This window comes from Leguminivora glycinivorella, chromosome 4 (assembly GCF_023078275.1).
Source record: "Leguminivora glycinivorella isolate SPB_JAAS2020 chromosome 4, LegGlyc_1.1, whole genome shotgun sequence".
NCBI classification, from domain to species: Eukaryota; Metazoa; Arthropoda; class Insecta; order Lepidoptera; family Tortricidae; genus Leguminivora; species Leguminivora glycinivorella.
The window spans coordinates 5,041,331-5,068,299 of NC_062974.1; the positions used below are offsets into that span (position 1 = coordinate 5,041,331).

A 26,969-nucleotide genomic window follows, 5' to 3' on the forward strand; every position below is an offset into this window, starting at 1 on the left:
AAAAAAGCTCGCTAGTGGGCGCTACTTTGTATGACGTGATCGATGTTTTCGAAAATAAACTTGGAATTTTTCCTAATCGCCCGCTGCGCTGGGCGTATTAAATTATAAGATAATTTTGCCGGAGCATTTTGGTGAGTAATTTGTTTGTAATCATGCTTATCACCGTATTCATTTCTCGCTGAAAGTCTTATCCCCCTCGGGCCGAGGGGCGATTTCCCTTTCCAAGCGAATGCGAAAGGAAATTCTCACCGCGCAGACTCGTACAAAATGGCGACCCGAAGTTATGAAGTCGATGCGGTTCACTCGCTTTTACCGATCGATATTAATGGAGGATTCGGAGTTTTCGGGGTCTCTTGTGCAGTGCACATATTTCGTGAATTCGGGCTCCAGTTGAGTGAAAAAATCCTAAAAAGTGTAGTTTTGAAGCTGTTACATCATTGTGAATTTGCGAGGCTTCTAATAGGATTGCGAAATGTGTTTCAAATCACGCAGGTGCGTACGCAGCCGTAGTCTTAATATTCTATCTGAGCCTGCTCCAACGGCGCGAGTTCCCTTCATGATGGCCATTCATTTGGGCTTATCCTTTACGCCGCCGCAAAAGAGTTTGTGTCATTCGTCTTCAATTTTGACCCGTCTCGACCACCATGCATTGCACCTAAACAAAACATTAGCTGAAAATAGAATGCGTCATTTGGTGAAAAGCCCAAATGCATTTTTACACTGATGAGTGTCAGTAAATAGCAGCTGTATGATTCCTGCAGCTCGAATCGTATAGTTACAGCTTGATGTGGTCATTGTTGATGCTAATTCTGTGCTAGCCGGCTCAGTATAGGTGAATTTTCATTCATCTATTCATCTAGCAATGACGAGCATAAGTATTGATTTTCCGTGCTCTAACTAGGCGAGCACACAATAGATAGTTAAGGATAGTCTACTGGATTACCATTTGACTTTGAGGACTCCTGTTTGAAATGCAAATGGATGTTGCAATTTGCAACTGGCTTGAAATTTACATTAGAAATTACTTCATATGCACATTCTATACAATATTGTAAAGGGGATAGGTACCTTAGCAGTCTAGCTATTGATAATAATTCTTACCTATGTTGTTAAAATCTATTTGATGATGCAGAATATACCTAATGTTTTTTTATTGTTAAGTAACAATCTTATTAGAATAGGATCTTCTTTTCCAAAAAAAATAGCTAAGAAGAATAAAACAATGTAACTATATTCCGATTATCAGACCTGACTTTGTAGGTCCTAGAGTATAATGGCAAATTCAACATGCCTATTACAGTCACTGTCCGTAATGTTCCACAAAAAGAAGCCTACAACAAAAATATCTGATTCAATACTATTTTCAGAGCCATAAGAGTGTTAGATATTTATGTACATTTTTATTGCTACAATCTGTCTTAAATGAAATTAATGTAGACTTATCAAATCAAAAACAGATTAGTCCCTGCTTCTTGAACTTACACTTTTATTGTTTACTGCTAACTCCATATTAAGATAAATTGGTTGAATTTCAAGAGTAAAGTTTCCTTTGTTATAAACTGAAATAGATACCATACACTAAAGAAAAAGCGATCAAGCCCACTGGTGGCAAAGCCAGGAAACAAATAAAAAAATATTTAATAAAATAATTTAATTTGTTCCCTACATCGGTTTCCTTTGTTAAATAGTACAGTCACCAACAGATATACTAGAGCAGACTCGGAGCTTATATATCTGAGTACACCTTTATTTAGAAAATGCAGTGTATGGTCAAATACCTTCACCTCAAAAGGCACTCTAATCCTACAAGAACAAAAATAGTGGAAATTAAGAACAAATGGGTATTTCTGCAAGCATTAAATGCTATAAGAATAATTTATTAAAAAACCTTATTGCTAATGTTACATTTATGCATTTACTTATATTACGTGCGCCCGAACTAGGAAAAGAATCCTGTATCTCGGCTGTATCTATGAATTCAGTGACAGAATTACTACCCAAATCTCATATGAGTGAACATGTTTTTTGTTTCTTTTAGAAATCCTCAACTTCCACTTAAATTGACAAAATTTTATGTGAAATTCCCAGATATTGTGTGTAGAAGTGAAATTTAAAGCCCAGCAGCCTGTAAAAAATTACATTCAATTAAAAATATTTTTTAGAGAAACCAAAATTGTATTTTGTCTCTTCAAGGTTGATGTGTGGGTGAAGGTTGATAATGTTATTTTTATATCCAGTCAACAATGTACATAACTATAAAGCAGTATTTATTGGTGCAGTACATAAGCCCGGTGTGATCCACCACCCATCCTCTGCCGAGGGCTCCAATGGTACTGGTTAAGAGCAGAGACGAAGACTACATCATGAACTCTGCAGTCAGCACGGAATCTATCGACATGCCCGATGAGGTAAGTTACACCACAATATAGAGTTCTTTAGGATGGTTTTTGAGGGTTAGCTACACATCAGTGGCTTATACAATGATGCCTTTGTCCATGAGTGACAGTGACAAATAATAGCCAATATTGAGTTGTACAAATGAATGTTAAAATTAATGAACTCAAGACAATTCTTCTCTGATAAAAAAGCAAATTGTATTTGCTATTGAAATTTGGATTAATATTAATGAGTTTAATACTGGTATGATAAGCTGATATTTTAAAAACATGATATTATGCACTGCCATACAGGTTAATATTATAGCAGGATTATTATTCTGCTTGTCGGTATAACAGGGTTTAAATGAAACAGAATGGGATGGAATTCAGGCGTGCTATTCCAATTAAAACTACCTGTAAAATGTTTGGATATGAATAGTTTTTGTTGCGACGTTATAGAATGTGCAGATGTAGTGCGGAAAGGGTTTCCTTCGTATTTTTCCGGACACGTTCGTATTTGTCATGCTAGTTCAGTCAATGTCAGTACATCTTGTACTGTGACTGACTGAAATAGCATGACACGTTCGTACGTCTCCATGACAATACGAAGGCAAATCGCACTACATCTGTATTTGTGTGAACAGGACATGTCGCAAGTCGACGGTTGCGGTCTCAGCGGCGCGTCGGACGATGAGGACGAATGCGCGTCATCCCCCGCCGGGTCGGCGTACGACGACGGCGGCGACATCATGAAGACTGCGCTCAGCGACGAGGTCACCAAGCAGCTCGCCGCCGCCGGTCAGTGCCCCCCCTGTAGCATATCTTGTCCCCATGTAGAACATAACCCCGCCGATCGGAGTATGACGATGGCACCGACATAATGAAGACTGCGCTCAGCGACGAGGTCACCAAGCAGCTCGCTGCCGCCGGTCAGTGTCCCCCCTGTAGCATATCTTGTCCCCCTGTAGAACATATAACCCCGCCGATCGGAGTATGACGATGGCAGCGACATAATGGTCAGAAATACACTTACTTTGTCTTGGTTTTTACCATAGTTACGACAAATAAAAATCTAAGTAGTTTAAGCTCTTTTACTGGCACAATAAAAGATTTTAATGAAGACTGCGCTCAGCGACGAGGTCACCAAGCAGCTGGCCGCCGCCGGTCAGTGTCCCTCCTGTAGCATGTAGTCCCCCTGTCGGACATGTAGTCCCCCGCCGGTCGGCGTACGACGACGGCGGCGATATTATGAAGACGGCCCTGAGCGACGAGACGAGGTCTAGTCCGAAACCCACCCAACCCAAAGATTTTTTCCTAGCTATTTTTAAAATCGGGACTTAATCGCGTATAACTACATATTAAACTGACCTCCAACGTTTCAAGGACGGCGTTGTCCCCGTGGTCTCGGAGAAGACTGGCTTGAAATGACATCAACACCTTCTGACAGCCGCGCGAGTTTTTCGACCTACCTGCACTTGGTTTTGATTATCAACTTGAACTGTTTGCGCACTAGGGATGTTACTCTGTCGACATACAACAATGACGATATTCGATTTAACGACTGTCGATATTATTTTCCGCTTACACTTATTAATGACAGGATTCCATGTGGATGAGATCCTAAAACCTTCGTCCCGATTGAAATTGCGATGTTTTTTGATTTCAATGGCTTCACGCACTTTTCTACTGTAGAAATGGCGTTCCGTGGAAAGGACTTTAGGGTCATGTAGTTCGATCCAGTGGTTTGGTCCTGACTCTAACAAATGTCTGAACATTTGTTAGAGTCAGCCACGGCAGACTTGTTGACCTGACGATTTTTCACAGCCGCGATGTGCTCCTTTACCCTTTCTTCTATGGTGCGCTTAGTTTCTCCAATGTAGGAGCTACCACAACTGCAATCAATTTTATAAACGCCAGGTGATTGAAACGGTATAACGTCCTTAGGTGATCTTAGGCTTCCTGCAACTTTGGATAATGGCGTGTACACCGTCTTTATAGAGTACTTTCTAAGTACTGTATCAACCTTATCCGTCACACCTTTAACATACGGCAGAAATGCCGGTTGTCTGGACACCTCAGGACGTTTCCCCCTTGCCTTCCGTCTAGGCTGCCACTTTTTATTCTTGTACCCGTTCCTTCTAAGCACCTCCTGAATATGTGACAACTCATCCTTCAAATATTCAGGGTCACACAGATCATGCGCTCTATTCACCACAACTGACTGCAGGTGGCGCGGGTGGTGGTGAGACAGGGCATTCAAATACCTGTCAGTGTGCGTAGGCTTTCTGTAAACAGTGTGAGTTAGGGTTCCGTCCACTCGACCAATCACTTTCACGTCTAAGAACGGCAAACTGCGCTGTGATTCTAATTCGTACGTAAACTTAGTCCCGATTTTAAAAATAATTACATACATACATACATACAATCACGCCTGTATCCCATAAAGGGGTAGGCAGAGCACATGAAACTACTAAAGCTTCAGGGCCACTCTTGGCAAATAAGGGGTTAAAAGAAAACGAAACTGGCATTGCAGTGACAGGTTGCCAGCCTCTCGCCTACACCACAATTTAACCCATATCCCAAAAGTCGCCTTCTACGACACCCACGGGAAGAAAGGGTTAAAAATAATAATAAAAATAATTATGTGTAATAATCGTGAAAGTTTAAATCAGTGTTTTCCCTAGCTGCTTATAATTGCTCTCATTAGATATCATGAACGATAAATGACGCGAGAGGCACAAGAGGTCAGATCAGGATCACTATAGGAGCGTGGAGAATGGTCAGGATACGCGCGTACTAGGAACTGAACATGAGTTTATTTACAGGACCCGTTGGAATGGCCGCAGCGGCCGCCATCGCGTCATCAAAGAAAAGGAAGCGACCACACTCATTCGAGACCAACCCCTCAGTCAGGAAGCGACACCAGAACCGTCTGCTTAGGAAACTCAGGGTGAGTACTATACCTGCTGGAATGGTATCCATCCCAGCAGTGCACCCTCACAAAGGGCAATGAGGTGAAACACTGAGGTGGGTGTAGTTTACCCATTAAAAGGACAAAGTTCTCCTCTTTTTCTCACTAAGAGAAGAGAAAGGAGCAGCAAGTTCCATTCCAGCACTCCACTCATAGACGACGATTTTAGTTTAAACAAAAAAACCACTCAAGTTTGAACTCATTTTTGGAACACACCCAATAGGCTAGTTTCCTACACTTAAAATAAAATATTTTATGCAGTGCACGAAATAAACCACCACGAAATTAGAAGAAATATGTGGACAGTAGTTTTGTTTAAACATAATTTCTATTTAATAAGTCGAAGAGAAATATATAAAGTAAATGAATTGACCGTGACGTCACTCCTCAGTATTTCATAGTAATTCCATATTAGCAAATCGTTTTGACAGTTCTTAAATAGAAGCTTATTTGACTAGTAGGAAACTAGCCTATTGAGCTAGGTATTGAAGGTTACAGGGGTATGTCGATTTGTCTTTAAACAACAAGGCTTTACTCGTACCTTGTGTATAGTATAGGTACATAGTATACATGCACATCTTACATGCTGTGATTACGGATTACACCAACCAGGCAAATCGCAAATGTTTTTACCAAAGCAGTAATTATTTCTGGGCAGTGCATAATTCTTAAATTAGCCATGAAATTTTACGATCTGATATTGCTTAGTCACACCAAAGACATATGTAACTCCGTATAGACAGCTACAGTCTAAGAAAAAAATGTACCTCAGTACCATACAGAAAAAGGTACGGTGGCCTAGATGGCGATACACCTGTGGGGGACGCTCAGCTAGATGGCCCTAATATTAATATTTGACATTTTAACACATAATATCAAGCTATGAATATGGGCCAAATTGTCAAAACTGAGGTTCAAAAGTTTTAAGCCCGTGTCGAGAGATGGCAGTCTATGCACTGTGATTACATATTTTACTTTGACAGTAACTCTCTATAATACTCGATCCTCTTTGGTCACACTGATATCATAACAAAAAATCTTTAGTGGGGAGAAATTCAGGTTACTCTATTGAGTAAAAGTCATCTCTTTCAGTGCTTTTGCAATCTCTTACTTTCTTGAGACAAGATAAATAAAATTGTCCAAAGAAAATGTTCGAAACCCACAACAATTAATTGAAAAAATAATGCAACTAGAACCCCTTTAGTTGCAGGCGTCCATAGGTTACGGTGACCGTTTTCCATCAGGCGGACCGTATACCTGTTTGCCACCGACCTGGTATTAAAAAAAAGTACTTGGTTATTGATTAATTTATGACGATTTTTACAATAGCAAACCATAGAAGAATTCGCCACCCGCATTGGCCTCCCTGGTTCGGCGCCAAGCCATTTAGTACTAATAACTACAAACTTTTACTACTTCAAACAGAATAGCTGTAACTGGCATTGGTCAAGTGCTAATTAATCCTTTGAGTGTTCGCGGGGTTCGCGGGCAAGCATTAACATCCCCCTACATTATACTTGTCTTGTCTTCACAACAGCAAACCATAGAAGAATTCGCCACCCGCGTCGGGCAGCAAGCCGTGGTCCTAGTCGCCACGCCCGGCAAGCCCAACACCTCCTACCGAGTGTTCGGCGCCAAACCGCTCGAGGACGTGGTCCGCAACCTGCGCTGCATGATCATGGAGGAACTAGAGAACGCGCTGGCGCAGCAGGTAACAACTCGCGTTACGAGTGAGAGTGACGCTTACATGCTTATACAACAGCTTAACCTTTTGAACGCTTGATATCATTACCCCCTAACGCCCAAGGTCCTACCTGTAGTATTTATTCAGTACCAAAAAGTTCCAGTTTCCAAGAACTTCCGGGATAGAGAAAACTCGGATTACACGCATTTAGAACAATATGGTGTCAAGAAAATTTGCTGGGAAAATATCTAACTCCACTGGCAGTGGCCTATATTTAAAATTATAAATTACTTTGACAACATGAGTCATAGGTCATATTATCCATACTTAATATTATATGCGATGAGAATCTTGTAGGCCACTATTCGCAAAGCACGAAATTTTGACACTGCCTTGTATGTATATTTTTGAAGCTGCTGTGTTTGTAAAAAAATATCCACATTTGTTTGTCAAGGCTAATCAAGTATTCCATAGAAACACAAGAAATCCTAATAGGCTTGTAATTGATTTTGTTCCTAATAGTGCCCTTTTTATGAAAAGCAGTTATAACATGTGCATACAAATATTTAATGCTCTCCCAGATACAATAAAAGATCTTACCCTTAATTCATTTAAGACACAACTCTATCGTTGGCTAAAAATTAAAATGTTTTACTCTATTGACGACCTGTTTTGCATGTAATAGTATTACTTTAAGTATTTAGTTAAGTTTAGGTTAAGTGTATTTGCATGCTGAATCAGCAAAATATGTATAGCTCGATAAATGTATATACCTACCATCTCATTGTACCATATTTTAAGCGAATAAAGAATTTATTATTATTATTATAAATGCGAAAGTGTGTGTGTCTGTTTGTCCGTCTTTCACGGCAAAACGGACCGATGAATTGACGTGATTTTTTAAGCAGAGATAGCTGAAGGGATAGAGAGTGACATAGGCTTTTGTCTTTTTCTAACCCCCCACTTCTAATTCCGCAATTTTCGAATTTAACGCAAGCGAATCCACGGGCAAAAGCTAGTAACACATTTGCCACAGGCCCTGTGGGCACTACAAGCACAGAGAACCTCCTATAGAGTAGCAATCTTGTATATTTTGTTCGCGATACGAGTCACCAGTGCCAGGGGTGCGAGGAGCGGGCGGGGAATGTGTTAAGCGCGCTGTGATTGGCCGTTTCAAGGACGGCGGGCAGTCGCGCCAGATGAAAGGGACTGTCCCTCTACTGACGCGTAAGTGGCCAATGTAAGTTGACCTATGCCGGCTCTGAATAAATTATAAATATGACTTTTATGTGGAATGTAATGACGTCTGTTTTTAAATTTGAGCTTCTTGTTACCTTTCCACACCATTTCACACTACAGGTGGACATCTTTAAGACATCAAAATACCCTTTTTCAATTTTTTTACTGCGAAAAACACGCGCTGCTTTCGGGTCTGTTACTTGGTCGCTACTGATCGGGCACGGCGAGCGCCCGCGCTTATATCAGTGCAAATACTAGGAAGGCTGGCGACCGCGAGTCGTCTTGTAATGGATGTCTATAGGGGTTGGTCTGTGACTACAAGTAAACAAGTCAAGGTGCTCTTGCCGTTCAAAAGGTTAAACTGCTAGAAACGCCAGCACACAACAATCGACACGAGTGAAGGGTGACGCTTACAATACACAAGCTTATTATATTGTTATTGAACTGCCACGTACAGAAAGAGTGATTTTTAGGGTCTAAACATAGGAATCAGGCGTGTTTGATAGTGATTCCACAGTTTTGCAAGACTGTTCATGAAACATAGATTTGCTAAACACAACTAGCGTTAATACCAGTGGAAACGCTTACACGCTTATAACGATTATGATGCTCGGTTAGGATATAATGTCTCGCTATTTAGTGTAGTACGTATAAAATTAGAAATAAGTAGAGACTTACATATTTTTACGTGATCTTGGAATTCAAATTTAATTTGAATGAATTTTAATATTTTTGGAATTACACTGCCGCTTTCTAAATAGCGAAACGTTTATACAAGTCTATTTTGGATAAATCAGCCATATATTTGTAAAGTACTTCTCCGTCTCACGTTATGTTGTGTTTCACTTTTAAAAACATCTGGAATATTATCGAATTTTGAAACTCATTTTTTTTTTTAATATAAAAACTGTTTATGATAAGGTGTCAAAAGTAGCTGAAAATAATTAAACCATGATCTGTTAAATCTCGTATATGCCTGTAATATCATAATATTTCAGCCACTTTCGATCTCATAGTATTTTTTTATATTTGTGCATGTTTATTTCGGCATTTATTCAACTCGTGAGCATTTGACGTTGCGTGATGCGACTAGCTTCCATCTTGAGCTACTGAGTACGCCGTGGATCAGCGGGTTAAACCTGGTTGCTACTTATTTGCTTAAATAAGATTAAAAAATATAAATTCATGCACTTTCTGTAGTATAGCTGTTTCCCCTACTTATGAAAGTAAAAGTAACAAAATAATAAAATATCTCAGTGTCGTGGTCGTATTTTTGTCACTTATCATAAAATGCATCACTTTCGAACGTGACAGACATGGTGACAAATGATAGATAGAGTCCAACTTGCTGGGCTAACGCTTCAGTCTGGAACAGCTCAAAAGCGCTAGCGCACATCACGCTCGTCCACGCTCTCGATTTGAATAAATCCGAACCGCCGAATACGATAAACATAATAACGAGCCGCAGTTCGGTGTGGGCGCGGGGCAGGCGCCGCCGCCGCCGCAGGACGACCCGTCGCTCTTCGAGCTGCCGCCGCTCATCATCGACGGCATCCCCACCCCGGTGGAGAAGATGACGCAGGCCCAGCTGCGCGCCTTCATACCGCTCATGCTCAAGTATTCTATGGGTGAGTCGCTATACTGTAGCTACTGTCACCCGTCGCTCTTCGAGCTGCCGCCGCTCATCATCGACGGCATCCCCACCCCGGTGGAGAAGATGACGCAGGCCCAGCTGCGCGCCTTCATACCGCTCATGCTCAAGTATTCTATGGGTGAGTCGCTATACTGTAGCTACTGTCACCCGTCGCTCTTCGAGCTGCCGCCGCTCATCATCGACGGCATCCCCACCCCGGTGGAGAAGATGACGCAGGCCCAGCTGCGCGCCTTCATACCGCTCATGCTCAAGTATTCTATGGGTGAGTCGCTATACTGTAGCTACTGTCACCCGTCGCTCTTCGAGCTGCCGCCGCTCATCATCGACGGCATCCCCACCCCGGTGGAGAAGATGACGCAGGCCCAGCTGCGCGCCTTCATACCGCTCATGCTCAAGTATTCTATGGGTGAGTCGCTATACTGTAGCTACTGTCACCCGTCGCTCTTCGAGCTGCCGCCGCTCATCATCGACGGCATCCCCACCCCGGTGGAGAAGATGACGCAGGCCCAGCTGCGCGCCTTCATACCGCTCATGCTCAAGTATTCTATGGGTGAGTCGCTATACTGTAGCTACTGTCACCCGTCGCTCTTCGAGCTGCCGCCGCTCATCATCGACGGCATCCCCACCCCGGTGGAGAAGATGACGTAGGCCCAGCTGCGCGCCTTCATACCGCTCATGCTCAAGTATTCTATGGGTGAGTCGCTATACTGTAGCTACTGTCACCCGTCGCTCTTCGAGCTGCCGCCGCTCATCATCAACGGCATCCCCACCCCGGTGGAGAAGATGACGCAGGCCCAGCTGCGCGCCTTCATACCGCTCATGCTCAAGTATTCTATGGGTGAGTCGCTATACTGTAGCTACTGTCACCCGTCGCTCTTCGAGCTGCCGCCGCTCATCATCGACGGCATCCCCACCCCGGTGGAGAAGATGACGCAGGCCCAGCTGCGCGCCTTCATACCGCTCATGCTCAAGTATTCTATGGGTGAGTCGCTATACTGTAGCTACTGTCACCCGTCGCTCTTCGAGCTGCCGCCGCTCATCATCGACGGCATCCCCACCCCGGTGGAGAAGATGACGCAGGCCCAGCTGCGCGCCTTCATACCGCTCATGCTCAAGTATTCTATGGGTGAGTCGCTATACTGTAGCTACTGTCACCCGTCGCTCTTCGAGCTGCCGCCGCTCATCATCGACGGCATCCCCACCCCGGTGGAGAAGATGACGCAGGCCCAGCTGCGCGCCTTCATACCGCTCATGCTCAAGTATTCTATGGGTGAGTCGCTATACTGTAGCTACTGTCACCCGTCGCTCTTCGAGCTGCCGCCGCTCATCATCGACGGCATCCCCACCCCGGTGGAGAAGATGACGCAGGCCCAGCTGCGCGCCTTCATACCGCTCATGCTCAAGTATTCTATGGGTGAGTCGCTATACTGTACCTACTGTCACCCGTCGCTCTTCGAGCTGCCGCCGCTCATCATCGACGGCATCCCCACCCCGGTGGAGAAGATGACGCAGGCCCAGCTGCGCGCCTTCATACCGCTCATGCTCAAGTATTCTATGGGTGAGTCGCTATACTGTAGCTACTGTCACCCGTCGCTCTTCGAGCTGCCGCCGCTCATCATCGACGGCATCCCCACCCCGGTGGAGAAGATGACGCAGGCCCAGCTGCGCGCCTTCATACCGCTCATGCTCAAGTATTCTATGGGTGAGTCGCTATACTGTAGCTACTGTCACCCGTCGCTCTTCGAGCTGCCGCCGCTCATCATCGACGGCATCCCCACCCCGGTGGAGAAGATGACGCAGGCCCAGCTGCGCGCCTTCATACCGCTCATGCTCAAGTATTCTATGGGTGAGTCGCTATACTGTAGCTACTGTCACCCGTCGCTCTTCGAGCTGCCGCCGCTCATCATCGACGGCATCCCCACCCCGGTGGAGAAGATGACGCGGGCCCAGCTGCGCGCCTTCATACCGCTCATGCTCAAGTATTCTATGGGTGAGTCGCTATACTGTAGCTACTGTCACCCGTCGCTCTTCGAGCTGCCGCCGCTCATCATCGACGGCATCCCCACCCCGGTGGAGAAGATGACGCAGGCCCAGCTGCGCGCCTTCATACCGCTCATGCTCAAGTATTCTATGGGTGAGTCGCTATACTGTAGCTACTGTCACCCGTCGCTCTTCGAGCTGCCGCCGCTCATCATCGACGGCATCCCCACCCCGGTGGAGAAGATGACGCAGGCCCAGCTGCGCGCCTTCATACCGCTCATGCTCAAGTATTCTATGGGTGAGTCGCTATACTGTAGCTACTGTCACCCGTCGCTCTTCGAGCTGCCGCCGCTCATCATCGACGGCATCCCCACCCCGGTGGAGAAGATGACGCAGGCCCAGCTGCGCGCCTTCATACCGCTCATGCTCAAGTATTCTATGGGTGAGTCGCTATACTGTAGCTACTGTCACCCGTCGCTCTTCGAGCTGCCGCCGCTCATCATCGACGGCATCCCCACCCCGGTGGAGAAGATGACGCAGGCCCAGCTGCGCGCCTTCATACCGCTCATGCTCAAGTATTCTATGGGTGAGTCGCTTAGTGTCTCAGTGGCGTTAATATTCTAAAGTTCACAGAGGCACCTAGCATAATTTAGTTTTGCATTTGGTTAACGCCCCTTCCACTTTTTACACAGTTTGTCATGTATACGCATATTCGACCTATTGCTGTTTTCAACGGATTTCGAACTTCCCATGCACCGCTACAGGGATATTCTCTCATCCTCAATTAGATATTTAACCCTTATTTGCATGATTTTTTTCTTTTAACTAGAAATTAATAATGTGATAGACAATGGTTTTCTGACTCTAGGAAAAATAAAAAAAAAAATTTAACATCGATTTTAATACTAAATCAGTGTTAGAAGTAAAATAGGCTAAATCTTACTTATATAAATATATAATTACTAGTAAAATTTATAAGAAAACTTTTACTACTATTAAAAAGGTACACTATTTGAGAAACCCCTATGATAAAATGATTAAACATAAAATAGTTACTAACTCTGAAAAAATCTGCCTGAATCATGTACTAAAAATCACCATCATCCAGTTTTTTCACACTTTTCCGCCATTTTTTCTTAAATGGTTGGAAATAATGTTTTTATTTAGTAATTGAGATGTAGGATCTAAGAAAAATAAATAAAAAAGTCCAGCTTATATTTTGGCTATAAACTAGCCAAAATATACATACATACATACAAAATATACATACATTGTAGCCAAATGGCAACAATATGCATTTAAGGGTTAAATACTATATAATGTGTAATTCTGTATTTAATGATGCTCCCACACTGGCTGTTATAAATGGCCAGCGCCAATATTGCCATCGCGCGGTCCCTGTCACACCATGTTATATTATAACATTTATAACAGCCAGTGTGACAGCACCATTATGCACAAGTTAAACCATATCAACGAGTATTTGTTGCTGAGTTTTCAGCTGATAATCTGAGCACTAGCTAACAATAACATTGTTTGTAACCTACCTGTTGTTCGGCAGTGCGGGGCAAGCCGGGCTGGGGCCGCGAGTCGACGCGGCCGCCGTGGTGGCCCAAGGACCTGCCGTGGGCCAACGTGCGCATGGACGCTCGCTCCGAGGACGAGAAACAGAAGGTACACACTAGTACAATCAGATACGTATAAAAAGTGGTGACCCCCTTTACAAGCGGGTGTATCAACTTTTTCTTGTCTGTTATTGCCATGGTTACGGTCCCTTGAGTCAAGCTGGTTTTATGCCAAATTACGCTACTGAAATTATGCAAGCATGCATGTAAGTCCATGTTTGTAGGTGGCAAATTAAGGAAGGGGCTTGTTAACACCATAAAAATGTATGTTTGCATAGTTTAAGTAGCAAAATTTTGCATAAAACCAGCGTGACTCAGGAGACCATGGCAATAACAGACAAGAAAAAGTTGATTCACCCAAACAAATTCTTTGACTACTATTTTGTGCTGTGTCTCATGCGCGCACGTTTGCCTCGCCCGAACGCTCGGCAAGATGGCGGCCCTCGGGTCAGCTGTTCAAAATAGTGACTATACGTACTCATCCCTTTCTGTTTAGTGCTAGACGTTAAGCTGCGGCTACACTTGTAGGAATTCGGCGATTATTCCTTTGGCGTATCTTTTATTTGCATTAGATAGTGAGACTCCGTTCGTCTAAGCTTGACATATGTGGCCGCCACCAAAGACATGTGCAATATGATTCTGTCTATGTCAAAACGAGACAGTCCTGGCAGGCCTACGCCAGTCACTCGCGGTCGCGCGTTAAGTACCTACCCGCTAGCAGTTGCCTCGAGGTAACAAGTGGCCGAGAGGTGCCACGCGCCCGCCTGTGTAGTCGCGTGTACCTACTATTCTTCTGAGATTTGCGTAGTAACTTATTAGTATTAGTAAAATAAAGCGTAGGTATTTGTCGTTTTGCGGGCAAGTGAAGGACCTGTTACGTTAGTAACTTATTAATATAATAATCTGTTTTCCTGGACCAAACTACGCTTACTATTGGAGTTATGTTCAGATAATTCAAACTATACGTATGTTTGGCAGATGTCGTGGACGCACGCGCTCCGCCAGATCGTGATCAACTGCTACAAGTACCACGGCCGCGAGGACTTACTGCCCGCCTTCACCGAGGACGACGATCAGAAACCCACTCAACCCGTGAGTCACACTTTGTTTACTATTGTAACTTTTTGACACAACCTACACACGTCGTCTTTTGACCTTCGGTATCTAGTCAGCGCAGTGGAAGATGGCTGCCAACGGCTGCATTCTGTCTAGCAGCTACAATAGAGTCTAGACACCACTACTATTTGGTGGGAGGGTCTCTTTCAACCTTTCAGTAGTAATCGAGGTAATATCTACAAAAGATGGAGCCTGTTACCCCTTAAGGCGCTTCGAAAGACCTGACTTATGAAAGTTATGAAGGAACACTGCACTGGAGATTAAAACTTATGAGTCTTATGAAAACGTGTGTAATACATATAAATGCTTAACGCCTATTTACTGCTATGTTTATTTTATTAGTTAACATTACTAACCATGTTTACTTTATATATATCTGTCAACCTAATAGTAACTTATTTTATGGTGATTTCATATTCTTTCACATACATCAATCTAATCCTTCCCTCCTTTTAACGCTTCATTCGGACTGCCGCCGTGGACTGGTAACTAGATATCCGCCTGCATGCCGTCCGCGTCATCCAACTCGTCCCGCGGCTCGCCCGGCCGCTCCGGGCCCGCTGTGCTCTCCAGCCAGCAAGTGTGCATCGACCAGATGACGCTCACCGACGTTGATGTACGACCAATTATAATTTAGGAGACTTCTTAATAATCTTACACTAGAACCAGACAGGATTGGTAATAGATATCTAACGGCCTGCCGCTACGTGCCCGCTGTGCTCGCCAGCTAGCAAGTGTGCATCGACCAGATGATGCTCACCAACGTCGGTTACACGGTTACACACCACAACATCAGATTTTCTTTCCCAAACTGTACTTTCTAACACAATATTTGTTAAACTGTGACTATGTATGCGTCAAATTTGCAGATATATCGAGACCGACTGAATAATTTAGCAAGCCCTCGCGTGAGACCAATCTCAAACTGGATCGTCAAAGCAAAAGTCTAGCTAGACCTTTCGAATCCCGCGCGTACTAATGCAATATTTTTATTACAGAATTAGTCATCAAATTCAATGGGCAATACGCAGCCCTATTTGCCTAATAGTCATGCCTTCATGAGTTTTTCTCCAATAAAAATATCTTGGAAGTAAAGTTTAAATTGAAATTGCACAGATGTCACAATACGCGCCAGCGGTGCTACAGACCATCACCAACCCGGACGGGTCCGTGTCGCTCGTGCAGATCGACCCGTCGCACCCCATCATCACTCTACCGGACGGCACCACGGCGCAAGTGGTAAATATTACTTATAAAACGATGTCGCACTCGACTATACTTCGAGCAACACTTACCGGCTAAGCCAGCAATAAAATATACTTTTTATTAAATTAGGTATGCTAAAAACACCCAAAGCTTACAATTATAGAAACTGAAAGTGAGTTAGGCAAAATGTTTCCACACGGAACAATAATTAAAGTGTCTAAAAAGCGAGCCGGCGGTGAGATTCTAAATCCAGCGAAGGCCGAGCTCCGCGTAAGGCTGAAGGTCTAAAGCGTTTCCGAGAGAAGCGCCGATCGGGTAAGTTTAAGATCAAACACGACCTAACGGTAAAAGTGGTTTAGAGAACCTCACGTGGGGCCTACGGCCATGTCGATCGAAATCAGTCTACAGTTTCATAATAGATCACGGCGCGTGTCCTGGCGTGTTATCTTTATATCTTATCCTATCCCCCAAGGATAAATTTAAACATATCGTCTCTCATCTGGAATTTCGGTACCCTTCGTAAATCCAGAATTTGATACAGTACGTATATTAAAACTATTCGTAATTTACAGATCCACAGCGGCGAAGGCGGCGCAAGTGGAGTTGTCCAAACGCTGGACGGCGAGTCGGTGGCCGTCGATCTCAACGCGGTGGCCGAGGCCACGCTCAACCACGACGGACAGATCATACTCACCGGCGAGGACGGACACGGTAAGATGGGACTCAACAGCAGGGTTAGCACATGATTGCCTCGAGAGTATGTCGCCGCGAGATAGACTACCCGTCCATATGTCATTAATACAGTTAGAAGATGTGTCATCTATCTCGCGGCAATCATGTGCTAGGCCTACATAGGGTGAAACTGTTGTACAACTCGCCTTCTACTAAACTTGCTTAACCTCTTCTATACCAAGACAGATTTATCTATCCATACTAAATTTATAAATGTTTGTTTGTCCGTCTTTCACGTCAAAACGGAGCGATGAATTGACATGATTTTTTAAGTGGAGATAGTTGAAGGGATGGAGAGTGACAGGCTACTTTTTGTCTCTTTCTAACAAGTTAATAGGCGTTTCCAAAACAGAGTGATGTACGTATTGCACATCGCGAGACAATTTTTGTCACTTAGACTTGTCAAATGAGTGTAAACAGGTTGTATGTATAAGTGCTTAATAAGTACAACTGCAAGTGCAAGTGATTAGAAGTCGATCCTATTTGCTAAGCGACAAGCACCTGCCCCCAGCTAAAAATCTACTTATTCTTGTCACATTTATTTATTTAAACTTTATTGCACAAAATATACAAAAATGTACAAATGGCGGACTTAAAATGCCAAAAGGCATTCTCTACCAGTCAACCATAGGGCCCAACAGAGATTCAATACAAATGGTGCAGAGAGAAAACAAAAAGGTGATTTACTAAGAAGAAAAGCACACTAAGTATATATAACACATGTCGAGTGGTGTAAACTTTTAATGACAAGACATGCCTCGGGCGAGACAACGCGCGAGTTTTCCTAAATCGAACGACCTGTCTCAGTTGAGGAACGGTTACGTTGGACGTTTTCGCATACATTTCCTCGTGACGTGGCTCTACTGAATGTCTGTAACATCATAGAAAGTCACCAGTTCCTGTTCCTTGCATATTTGAGAAATAATATTTACTCTGCAGGTTACCCGGTGTCAGTGTCAGGCGTGATCACGGTGCCGGTGTCCGCGTCCGTGTACCAGTCTATGGTGGCGTCCATGCAGCAGCAGGACGGCGTGTGCGTGGCGCCGCTAGTGCAGGTCAGTGCCCTTACAGAATACTAGCCAAGCCAAGCCAAGCGTTTCTATACCTACGGAACGTAAGTAGTTGGCGTCTTTGCTAAGCACCTTGTTGTGGTAGAAACATTAAATTCATATTTTAGCATGATTTTTTCGATGCTCTGAGTTGAGTGTTTTGCTTAGTGTTTTAATTGTTTTCCTAGATTTTGTCAGTATAGTTTGACAACACATAACTCGATATTTCTCTTAGGTTTATCTTAACATAATTATCTAAGAGCTCTTAAGAAGCATGAGTGGTGTGAAGTTGAGTGACAGATCAAAAATAATGTGGTGAGAGAGAAGTGTGGAGTGGATGTAGATGTAGAGACAAAGATTGAGATGGGCATGTTAAGGTGGTTAATGAAGAAATTATATGAAATACTTTCTATTTGTAGAGGTTTACAATGTTCACAACTATTCCAAATTTCAAGTTGATAGCATTAGTAGTTCTCGAGACATTTAGGAATGTGACAGACGGACAGAGTCGCACAATAAGGGTTCCCGTTGTACCTTTTGGTACGGAACCCTAAAAAGAGTGGAAGGGTCAATTGGAAGTGGAAGACCTAGGCGAACTTCTCGGCCAAATCGGATAAATATTGCAAAAAGGCCAGGTCAGAAGTACTCGAAACCGATGAGCGTGTATGAGAAACGTTATGAAAGTGTGTGAAGTGAAAGTGGTTTATCAAGATCGTAGCAAATGAAAATCCGTGATCTCTGCCTAACCCTCTGGGAAACAGGCGTGATTGTATGTATGTATAATTTTCTAAAATTTAAATAGTAAAATAATGTTACTATATAATTTACAGGTAGCTGCGGTTCAAGTAATACGCGTGAAAAAAGAAATTGAGTAACAATACCAAAGAAACCAGTACAATGATAGATTTTCGAACCGTGCCATTAACATTATACTTACTAACTAGTTTAATTACAACTTACAGAGTTGGTTGCCATTTCTTTTGCAATAAATATTTTTATATTTCTATTTCAATTTGTTAAAAAGGTATTGTGTACATTCCGTCTAAGGAAACTCATAAAGACAATAACGAATTTCTGTTCAAATTTCAGACAAAGACGTCCTTATTTTACTTGAAGCATAAAATATCCTTTTGAATGGAAAATCACATATTTTCAAAGAATATCTCTTAGTAGAATTCAAGGATATCGGATAGGAAAGTTCTGAAATAAGGAACTTTTGATATTTGTATCAACTGTAACTGGGATCCAAACCCTGGGATAAGGTTTGGGGAAGCTATTACTTATTTCAAAATTGTTACCAAATCCAAAAGTTACCAGACTGCTTAGGAATAAAAACGCTATTTAATTTTTTTATAAAATGATGCAAACATATAGTAATAGCAGTAATAGAGTCTCAGAAATGGTCAAATATAGGAAAAGTGATGGCAAGCAACTCGTGTAGGTTTACGTGCATGTCACATAAGATTTGTGATATCTACTACTTATATTGGCCCTCATTTGATTGAATTAGACTTTAGATTTGGGACTTATTTCATGAACAGAAAGGTTTGAATACAGTCAGCCTCTTTGAAGAATTTAATAACACAAGCTTCTTGAAAAAGTCCCTTGATCTTTATTGTTAGTATGCAAAGAGTTTTATAGATTGAAACCCTTATCTATGGCATTTTTGTATTGATTATGTATGTTTTTGTCAATGGTAAGGATGTTGCATAATATTCATATTTTAGGGTTAGTAACTTGCAAGTCGCAATACAATTTATATATTTTAGAAATAGTTACAAATACATATTTACACTAAACAGTTCCTTGCGCCTAAGATTTCTAGAAAGTATTACTTTAGTGTTCAACGCTAGTCAAGTCAAAGAGTACTATAAAAGTAAATTTTTATTTATTCTTAATATATTACGACCTATTTGGTCACATAAGGTGGCGAGATGCGTATTAGTACATAGTACGAACGAGCATTCAAATAAAATGTATTCTTTTTTTTTATTGAATAAAGTGACACAATGGGATTAGATCTAGACACGCGGTAGCGTGTCAAGCCAAGTAACAGATCTGGCAAGCAGCACTGTGTTTCGTTATGTACAATAGGTTTCCAAAAGGAACCAGAATAATTGTCCTAACTTACCATGTGATGTATTTCGTGTGTACGTAATACGAATAGTTAATTAGGTAGTACATTATGCAACATAGGGCGTAAGTTAAATATTGCAAACGAGCTAGTTTTACGCCCCTAATTAAAGCCTGTAGGCCTAGCACATGATGGCCGCGAGATAGACTACCCGTCCTTATGTCATTAATACAGTTAGAAGAAGACGTGTCATCTATCTCGCGGCCATCATGTGCTAGGCCAACTGACCAGAAACACTACCTGACCTACGCGCCATGTTGCGGAATTTCATTACAACTATTTTCTACATACTAAACTGAACTGTCACCGCATACATCATAATAACAGCGCCCTCCTGACAATAGTCATATATTTCTGGTCAGGCTTTACACTCAATGTTTTTCATCACGCTTGCAATAAAAACAAATATGTATTTAAAAAGATAAAGAAACATATGAGAGTAGAAATTTCATAAGTTTCTAGCGAAAAGCTATTTCTGTAACTCCGGTTACTCCTGTGTGCAATTACATACTGAGCAAGTGTTATGAAAAACATTGTTTTATGATGCCCACATTTTTGCAATTCAATATTACTAGGGAAATGCATGTCAATAGTATTTTACTTTATAAAAACGTTAAATTTACGTTCACATAGTGGTTTATTTTATTTACCAAGTTGTATTTGTGATATAGTTTAATTGACATTTTATGTGTGTTGATTTATCATTTGTTATTTCCAATCCTTTAACTATAAAGTTTGATTCTAAATTGATGTAGTGGTGTAAAGGAGGGTTCACATAGAACGAGTAGTTTCGCAAGAAAATTGCCTCGTTGAGCAGCTTGAGCTTTGCAGAGGTCTAATGCCTCTTGCGAGGCACTTCTGCACAGACCGAGTTGTTTCGCGGGGCGGATCGTTCTGTGTGGACGCGCGTAATGAATTATATATGTAGCTTAAAAGGGACAATGACGAAGACCTTTTATCTCAATAGACACTTCTCGTTTAATAAGAAAACGAGTATTTATCTCTTATTCCCAGTGGGATGCTGTGTTAATGTTCTTCGTGACTATAACTGGTGATATTATTGTTATAATAAGTTACAGGGTTGGTTTTAACGTGTGTTTGAGCGTTGTTGATTGTTGACCAAAACCGAGTGACCTGTTTTATTATGCATGCCATTGTGTTACACTCTTCTATTTTTGTGTAAAGACTAAAGTTATAATTATAAATGCCATGCGTTTGTGTAAACTATTAGCTGAGTCCACACAGCGAGGCAATGTGCTCGCGCGGCAAAATACCTATGTAGACGTGACACTGCCGAGGCAAGTCGGCTGAGCAAAATGCGTTCACTGCCTCTGTCAAGGCACGTGTGCCGCGCGAGGCAAATACCTAGTGACGTGCCTCGCTCTATGTAGACCCGGTTATTTGTGAAGTTCCACGGGCAAATATATGTACCTTATGGCATGGCTTGAGTTCATAAATATATGTACATTTTTTCACCTTATTGCAACGAGTTACGGTAAAGAAATGTACACATATTTATGAACTCGATTGTACCATTCGTTTTGAACGTAGCGTGATAGACTAAATGTCAATCATCTTGTACCTTTATTCGTGGAACGCCACATTTGGATATGAAAAGTCATAATAAAGTTTAAATAAAAATACGAAATTATCCTAATCGTCTTTACCGATCTCATAACTTTTATTATGACCAATATGTTACACAAAAGTGCGCAGATACAAACCCATGTATCGGCATTTTCTTGTAGTTTCTATAACACATGATTACCCGATATTTCTTTAGCATAATAAAATATTTAATATAGTAATAAATTAACAGTGTGTTGTCAGCCATTGTGTTTCAAGTGTGATTCTTATGTTGGCAGACGTGGAGCATAGAAGGGAGCGGAGATGACACGACACTAGTCAAACTGAATCAAAACGTATGTAAACGCCCCGCGCCCGGCGGTTTGATCAGTTTTGTATTGGTCAACTTTTGTTTTTTATTCCATTTTAGTTACAAAGCACCTTTGACTCTCCGCTCTTTTGAGCTCCGATTATTTTACCAAAGAACTCGGCGGGACCCAACGAACTAGATGTTTGACGAATTTTGTTGTGTATGTTATTATGTTGGCATGTCGTGTTTACCATAGTATTCTATACGCAAGAGGATTGAAAACGGATTTTTTGAACTCTATTTTCAGTATAAATTGACTTGTTTTCAATGATCTTAATTGTGTTAGGTCATTAAAGATAGCGCTATTATGTAAATTTGTAGATTTTTGAGTCGTCAAGAACTTTATTAAAAACACCACACATTTTGTGGTAACTTATAACAATAATAAAAATACATTTGACCCGCAAGTTTACGGCGACTCTGTTCTTGCTAAGGCCCTATAATTTTTTAACCGACTTAATGTTTAGTTAAAAGGTTAAAGCCGCAGCACACATGCACACCGTCATGTCTAGAGTAGCATTTTCATTTTTTTACAGTGATACAGTAGCGCTATATGATTTAGGGTGCACGCACACTGGGTTCACTTAAGGTGTTGCCGAACTCAATTTGGTAGAAAACGAACTTTTATGCGGCGAATATCGACAGTGTGCCTGTACCTTTAGTGTAAATGCGTTATGGCACCGGCTTGTTACAGTATTCGTTTGAATTTATTTTGTTTGTCAAGTATTATAGAGTTTTTATATTATGTTTGTATCTTTATTAATTGCGGCTCTTTGAATGCAATATCAGGTATTATTTTACATAAAACGTTACTCCTTTTATTATTTGGTTTCTAAAACCAAGTCAGTACCTAAGACACTAGTACCACCAAAATCGAGTAAACTAATATGAGAGAGCGAGCGATTTGTAGTTCATACAGTACCGGTCAAAAGTTTGAGTTCACCCTTTGATTTCGGTACAAATGAGTACTTTTGTACGATAATTATCTTCGGTTTGGTAGTCGAAATATGTTTTCAACTTATATTTATTGTTTTGTGGAGATTTGTTTTACTAGTTAGACACAATTCACGTACCTTTCTTTCACTAAAATCTAATAAACATGACGGCAAAATGCTAGTTATATTTATGGCCTTGCCTTTGCCACTAATTGAGACACATCTTTATACGAAACACAGTTTTAGCCAGATAATATAGGCCAAATAATTATTTAGCCTATAAGATTTGAGGGAAACAGATGTTAAAAAAATATAAATTGTTTACGAAACAAATTTTGACGTCTGAACTACAAAAAACTATCTCTCTAAAGCAGTCAATTGTACTGAAAACAAGGAGTGAACTTAAATTTTTGACCGGTACTGTAGCTCGGCTACGAACTATTAACTCGCCCGCGCTATCATCGCGTCTCTTTTATTTACACGGGAGCGACTATCTTTTGTTCATTCTTACAGCCGATAGCTCATAGCTTACTCGCTCTTGGTGGGACCAGTGCCTAAGTAGGTAGGTAAGGTATATTAAAATTATTGTATTTTTATATTTACTCTTGATTTGAAATAACAGACCCGCGAATTGCGAATTCTTGATCGCATTACATCTTTTAAATTTTAATAATTAAGTATTTAATTTGGTTTTTTTTTTAAATTAGTAACATATGAAAAAAAAAATCAGAATAAAAGTCGTATAAAAGTTATACACGGTGCTCGTGAGCATTGCGAGACATTTTTTTTTACTGTTTTCGAATGTATTTATTTTCACATAAAAAGTTAATGTTATTCATAAAATTAATACTTCAAATGAATTTTGACGTTTTTTTTTCTAAAAACCTCATTTTTGAAAGCTTTTATTTCGTACTTCTGGACATCTATCAATGAGGATAGTGAGACTAATTCTCTATAATGGCGTCAACATCGTTAAAAAAGCCTTTTGTACTGAGTAACAATAAGAAAAAAAAATTTTTTCAATTGGTCATAACTCTGAAACTAGGCGAAATCTAGAAAAGTGTATATGACATTTTAGTCTTAAAATGGGATCAGGAATATGCTCTTAAAGTCTCTCGCAATGCTCACGAGCACCGTGTATAATTTGAATGAGATAGACATAACGTACATAAATTTTAAATAAAGAATAATATTGCGTTCACGGCGCCGCTACCAGCTAGTTGAACGTTGATTGGCAATAAACGCTACCATTGTATTCTTGTGTTTCATTGTGTTTTGTTCTGCTATTTTGATGGAAATTTTCCAAAAAACGTTTTACTTCTTTTTTGAAACGAAATGATTTACTGGGATATACTTATTAGTTATTTTGGAAAGTTTCCGCAAAGTTTAATTTTGTACGTAGCTCGTCGTTTCCGCACTGTTTGGCCTGCATGAGGTGTGTATACGTTTCCTTATTTCATCTTTTTTTTCGTTTTAAGTATGTGTCCGTTTATCATGTTTAGTTGAATATAACAAGATTTTTTTTTGCTATTCTAGTATTGAAGAGACTATCATAAAATAAAAAGTATCAAAAACCCAATAATAATGTTATGCGATAAACGCCTATACCACCAAAAACAGACGTTTCGCTTGATCTGTGGGCGTAGCACACCAGTGGGATAAACTTTATCGCATCGGTGCATCCCTATCGTACTTAAAAATAGTGCGAAAAGGACGGCCTGACGTTATATCGTTTATCACGCGACCGTGCTTGCCTGCCAGATATACTTTATGTCGCGGAAATACGGTTGTAATGTCAGTAAGTTTATCTACACTGGAACACGTTAGTCATAATGCTCATTATATGGGAATTTTAACCTCTGTCATCTGTCCAGGTTGAGCAAAACGGCGAAGGGCTGGAAGCGCTGGGGATGGGCGGCGGCGTGGCGCAGGTCATGCTGCAGGGCGGCGACGCGCAGGTGCTGCAGGTGCTCAGTCTGAAGGACGCCACCGTACTCACCAAGGCCATGGTACGTATTACATTACATACAACCACGCCTGTCTCCCATAAAGGGGTAGGGAGAGCACATGAAACTACTCAAGTCTAAGTGCCCCTCTTGGCAAATGAGGGGTTGCAAGAAAACGAAAATTGTGACATTGCAGTGCCAGTTTGCCAGCCTCTCGCCTACGCCACAATTTAACCCGATTACGATATAGATTTATCAGAAGTAGACCTTCTGAAAAAGTGAAAAAAAAAACCGCTCTTGCCTCGCGACTGCGAGGCACGTCTGCTCAAACTATTCTGACCCGCGCGGCAACTTGGTCTAGGGACGCAGACAGGTGCTGCAAGTGCTCTCTATGTGACTATTCATAGGCGACGCGTCTTACGTATTTCCTATGGAAAATGTACTGAGGAGACATTTTAAATTACACTCTGGCGGCGCGGCGCTGGCGTCCATTCCGCATCCTACAACGTGCGCCGCCTGTGTGTGGGTTGCCCCTATGACGCCACCTTGCTTAACAAGGCTGCGTGTAGAAGCGGCAGCCTGACTGAAATGGTCATGCTTCGCGAGGCACTTTCACACAGATCGAATCGGCCGTTTCCTCACGAGACGGCTCGATCTTTAATATCTGTTTATTTTGTCGCTATCCTGATTTAATCATATTTTACGTAGTGTCAAGCGTACAGACTGTGGGTCTAGTCCTCTTATTCCGGTTAACACAAATCAAAATAATGTTCGTCCGTGTACATTCCAGCAACAAGTGAAAGCGGAGCGCGACGCAGTGGTAGCGGACTCCTAGCTGCTGACGCTGGTGGCGCAGGACTCGGAGGGGGAGCTGGCCGCGGGGGCCGAGCGCGCGTAGCGCCCGGCCCCCGCGCCCGGCCCGCCGCCGCTCGTGTGGTACAAGCGCGCCGCCGCTGCAGCCACGAGGAACTAGGTGCCACACTCACTTAACCTCGTAAAGCCCGGGCCTATTTTTGAATTTAGAACGTCCCTTTTTCTAAATCCAAAACTTTTTAAGAATACGCCAGGATTTACTAGGTTAAGGCTGACTTACTCCGTACGAGGTCGTATGCGAATTTCATCATTAATTAAAGATAAGACGATTATACCATCCCATACATTAAAATGCGACCGCCTGTAGACGTGCAAAATGTAGATGGCGCCACTAAAAAAAATGCCTTGTTGCCGTCGATTATACTTGTAGATGGCGTTAAGTGTCACTTTAGACATAGATTATGCCTCGAAAGTGACACTTAACGCCAATCTACACGTAATCGGTGGCAACGAGGCATTTTTAGTGGCGTTATCTACTTTTTTATATGTATGGTGGTATGATCTTATACTTAATGTATGATTTCATTAAGATGCGGCATTTGAGAGGCCGAAACAATTTGATGTAGTTACATGGAGTTCCAACAGTCCACAATGTATAATCGCATGCGAGTTCGCGCGTCGTGTAAAATGTAAATGGGCCCTTAGATAGGCTTCTGAGCGGGTGCTGCAGTGTGATGTATCCTTTAAATACCCTCTGAATTGTTAATAGTAACAAATGACATGCTGTTTTCAATATATGGAGCATTCCATTAAAAAGTATCCGTACACTTCATCAATAAGGATATTTTCATAATAATTGATAAAGACATCTTTAATGCGGATAAAACAAAATTATCTTACAGGGATGGGCCTCATATTGACGATACGTGGGTAAATGACTCAATGTATCGAAAATCGCACGTCATTTGTGCCAAGTCGAGTGAAGCAATTTATACAGAAGCTTTAATGACAGGTCATGCTCATGTCAAACGAAATGTCAGCAAACTAATGCTGCCACAAGATACAGGTTTTAGAAAGTATTCAAAATGATGCAATTAGTCCAAGAAGCGAAATATAGAGGGCAGCACAGACGAGTAATTGCCAAGTGCAATTATCTGACTTGTACGACGAGGTAGACCTCCTAACGTGCACGGTACCCTTTTAAATTATGGGATACCTTTTCCAATCGTCGTTAATGTACAACGATTACCATTAACATGACTAATCAGGTCTAACAAATTACACAGTTCGGTATTGGGGGTTCAATGTCTGAAAATACTACTATGAACGTATGAACTACTGTTTCAAACAAAGATTACTATTAGGCCCACCAGCACAGGCCAAACAACATTACAAAATCTTCTACGATATTTAATGTAAACGACGTAAGTTCTACCAATAAACATTTAGATGTGCTAATTACCGTACGAAATGAAGGCCTGGAATAAAATAAAATAAGTAAAATTGTGCACTCTTTATTGGAAACTAATGTTAGTCCTTCCAGATTTATGACTGTTTGTTTGACTTGACAT

General features: G+C 41.8%; 1 protein-coding gene across 7 annotated transcripts; it reads left to right on the plus strand.

Moving 5' to 3' along the window:
• Positions 1-21: 21 nt before the first annotated feature.
• LOC125225843 (DNA-binding protein Ewg) lies at positions 22-25,840 on the plus strand. Of its 7 annotated transcripts, none has more exons than XM_048129706.1 (15): positions 22-131; positions 2,280-2,408; positions 3,023-3,176; positions 5,204-5,328; positions 6,887-7,060; positions 9,741-9,900; positions 13,468-13,580; positions 14,510-14,623; positions 15,141-15,263; positions 15,764-15,886; positions 16,426-16,564; positions 17,525-17,640; positions 21,634-21,690; positions 24,514-24,648; positions 25,376-25,840. In XM_048129706.1, the coding sequence occupies exons 2-15, from the start codon at positions 2,328-2,330 to the stop codon at positions 25,418-25,420; spliced, it is 1,659 nt and encodes a 552-aa protein (XP_047985663.1). In that variant the 5' UTR covers positions 22-131; positions 2,280-2,327; the 3' UTR covers positions 25,421-25,840. The 7 variants fall into 7 exon arrangements, with proteins under 7 accessions (XP_047985663.1, XP_047985662.1, XP_047985664.1 ...); XM_048129705.1 differs by lacking the exon at positions 22-131 and adding an exon at positions 170-492; XM_048129707.1 differs by lacking the exon at positions 22-131 and adding an exon at positions 170-492 and having other exon boundaries at positions 9,762-9,900.
• Positions 25,841-26,969: the final 1,129 nt, after the last annotated feature.